General features: G+C 45.2%; 1 protein-coding gene across 1 annotated transcript in view; it reads left to right on the plus strand.

Annotated features, from left to right (window-relative positions):
• Positions 1-263: 263 nt before the first annotated feature.
• Positions 264-2,948, plus strand: part of LOC106819183 (plexin-B-like) — a gene marked incomplete at its 3' end in the record, with an annotated part of 10,215 nt that continues 7,530 nt past the window's right edge. Inside the window, exons 1-5 of the mRNA XM_014823835.1 lie at positions 264-389; positions 776-835; positions 1,407-1,481; positions 1,997-2,063; positions 2,727-2,880. Of these exons, the coding sequence (XP_014679321.1) occupies positions 295-389; positions 776-835; positions 1,407-1,481; positions 1,997-2,063; positions 2,727-2,880 (451 nt within the window). The remainder of the gene's footprint in view (positions 390-775; positions 836-1,406; positions 1,482-1,996; positions 2,064-2,726; positions 2,881-2,948) is intronic.

Raw genomic sequence — 2,948 nt, forward strand, 5'->3', positions numbered from 1 at the left:
CCCACCGTTCGCGACGCCTTACTCGTACTACACTCACGACTGCACTGAGATAACATGAATTACTCCTCACCCCCTCACCCCCTCACCCCCTCACCCCCTCACCCCCTCACCCCCTCACCCCCTCACCCCTCACTCCGTTTATCTCTGTACTCATCCATGTTTCTGTGTTGTAGATCAGGGATAGCAAGCGTAGCAGCTTCGATGCAGGCATGATGCAGTTTATCTCTATATCTCACCTGTATATCTCATCTGTTGTAGATCAGAGATAGCAAGCGTAGCAGCTTCGACGCGGGCATGATGCAGTTTGAGCAGCTGCTGAACAATCGCACGTTCCTCCTCGTCCTCATCAACACACTCGAGAACCAGAAGGGCTTCAGCATCCGTGACAAGTACGTTAGAGCTTCACGCAGCAAGGGTTGGGGCTTCAGTAGATGTCACTTCAGTAGAGAGGCTTGGTGCTTTTTTTCGTGCGAGAATTTTTAGACAAGAATGAGTACAATAGCTATACATAATACCTATATATATAATTTAATATATAAATAATAATATTATAATTATATTATATAATTAATAATATTAAAATTATAATATATAAATAATAATATTATAATTATATTATATAAATAATAATATTATAATTATAATGTATAAATGTATAATAATATATATATATATATATTTTCATAATTTAGCCATCAGTTGATTCTGAATCTCCCCCTTCCCCCGTAACCGTGGCGACGTCGCTGACCTCCGTGTGTTGTGTGTTTGTTTGCAGGGTTAATGTGGCTTCACTGCTTATGATCGCCTTCATCAACAAGATGGATTACGCCACTGAGTGAGTGCGCTCCCCCGCATCCTCCTCCTCATCCTCCTCAGCATTGTCATCCTCATCCTCATCCTCATCCTCATCCTCATCCTCCTCATCGTCCTCATCCTCACCCTCATCCTTCTCCTAATCCTCATCTTCATCCTCATTCCCACCCCCATCCTCATCCTCATCCTCATCCCCTCCCCCTCCTCATCCTCATCCTCATCCCCTCCCCCTCCTCATCCTCATCCTCATCCTCCTCCTCATTCTCCTCATCCTCATCATCATCCTCATCATCCTCATCATCCTCATCCTCCTCATCATCCTTATTATTGTCATCCTCATCTGCATCAAGTGTAGAATAGCGGTAGATTAAGCATAGATCATGTAATAAGAGCAATCCATCATAATGTGATTTCGTGATACTGATCAAGCGTAAATCCTGCAGATATCTAGTGTAGATGATTTAATGATCAACTGTAAATTATGTAGCGATCAAGTGTATATCGTGTAGTGATGCAGTGGCGCCATGCGGTGGCAGATAATAGCAGCTAGAGGGCGCTGTGTCTCACGCGTTCGCGCGCCGCGTTCGTTACAGGATCCTCAAGTCGCTCCTGCGTCTGCTAATCGCTCGCTCTGTGGAGAAGAAGCATCCGCAGCTGATGCTGCGTAGGTGAGTAACTCGTTAACACACCTGTACGTACCTATGCACAGGTGAGTAGATCGCTCGTTAACACACCTGTACGTACCTATGCGCAGGTGAGTAGATTGCTCGTTAACACACCTGTACGTACCTATGCGCAGGTGAGTAGATTGCTCGTTAACACACCTGTACGTACCTATGCACAGGTGAGTAGATCGCTCGTTAACACACCTGTACGTACCTATGCGCAGGTGAGTAGATTGCTCGTTAACACACCTGTACGTACCTATGCACAGGTGAGTAGATCGCTCGTTAACACACCTGTGCGTAACTGCACACAGATGTCGCTTGTTCATATTGAATGTAATTAATTAAATATATAATATAAATAATAATAAAATATATAACATTAACAATAATAATAATAATAATAATAATAATAATAATAATAATAATAATACGTTATATTTAGTCCATAACTCGCACCGTATCTATCGTTACCCCAACAGCATTTTTAATCTCGCGTGTGGCTTGTGATGTTCTAGGACTGAGTCGGTGGTGGAGAAGATGCTAACCAACTGGATGGCTCTCTGTATGTACAACTACCTGAGGGTAAGTAGCAGCAATAGCTGACCTATAGCTGACCTGTAGCTGACCTATAGCTGACCTGTTGCTGACCTGTAGCTGACCTGTTGCTGACCTGTAGCTGACCTATAGCTGACCTATAGCTGACCTGTAGCTGACCTGTAGCTGACCTGTAGCTGACCTATAGCTGACCTATAGCTGACCTGTAGCTGACCTGTAGCTGACCTATAGCTGACCTATAGCTGACCTATAGCTGACCTATAGCTGACCTGTAGCTGACCTATAGCTGACCTGTAGATGACCTATAGCTGACCTGTAGCTGACCTATAGCTGACCTATAGCTGACCTGTAGCTGACCTATAGCTGACCTATAGCTGACCTGTAGCTGACCTTTATTTGAAAAATAGTGGAACCTAATGATGTTCATTTGTTCATGTTGTTCCTGCATGACGCATTGTTCCTGTTTGACATGTTGTTCATGTGTGTGTTTGCAGGAGTATGCGGGAAGGCCGTTGTTCATGTTGTTCGTGTGTGTGTTTGCAGGAGTACGCGGGCAGGCCGTTCTTCATGTTGTTCATGTGTGTGTTCGCAGAAGTACGCGGGCAGGCCATTGTTCATGCTGTTCGTGTGTGTGTTTGCAGGAGTATGCAGGCAGGCCGTTGTTCATGTTGTTCGTGTGTGTGTTCGCAGGAGTATGCGGGAAGGCCGTTGTTCATGCTGTTCAAGGCGATCAAGCACCAGATGGAGAAGGGACCGGTGGATTATGTGACGAGTGATGCTCGATACTCCCTTAGTGAGGACAGACTGCTGCTAGAGAAAACAGATCACAGCGTGCTGGTATGTACCACCTCCCTTCCTCTCTCTCTCTCTCTCCCTCCCCCTCTCTCACACTCGCCCTTCCTCTCTCTCTCT

The sequence above is a fragment of the Priapulus caudatus genome, unplaced genomic scaffold, assembly GCF_000485595.1.
Source record: "Priapulus caudatus unplaced genomic scaffold, Priapulus_caudatus-5.0.1 Scaffold2936, whole genome shotgun sequence".
In the NCBI taxonomy this organism is placed as follows: domain Eukaryota; kingdom Metazoa; phylum Priapulida; class Priapulimorpha; order Priapulimorphida; family Priapulidae; genus Priapulus; species Priapulus caudatus.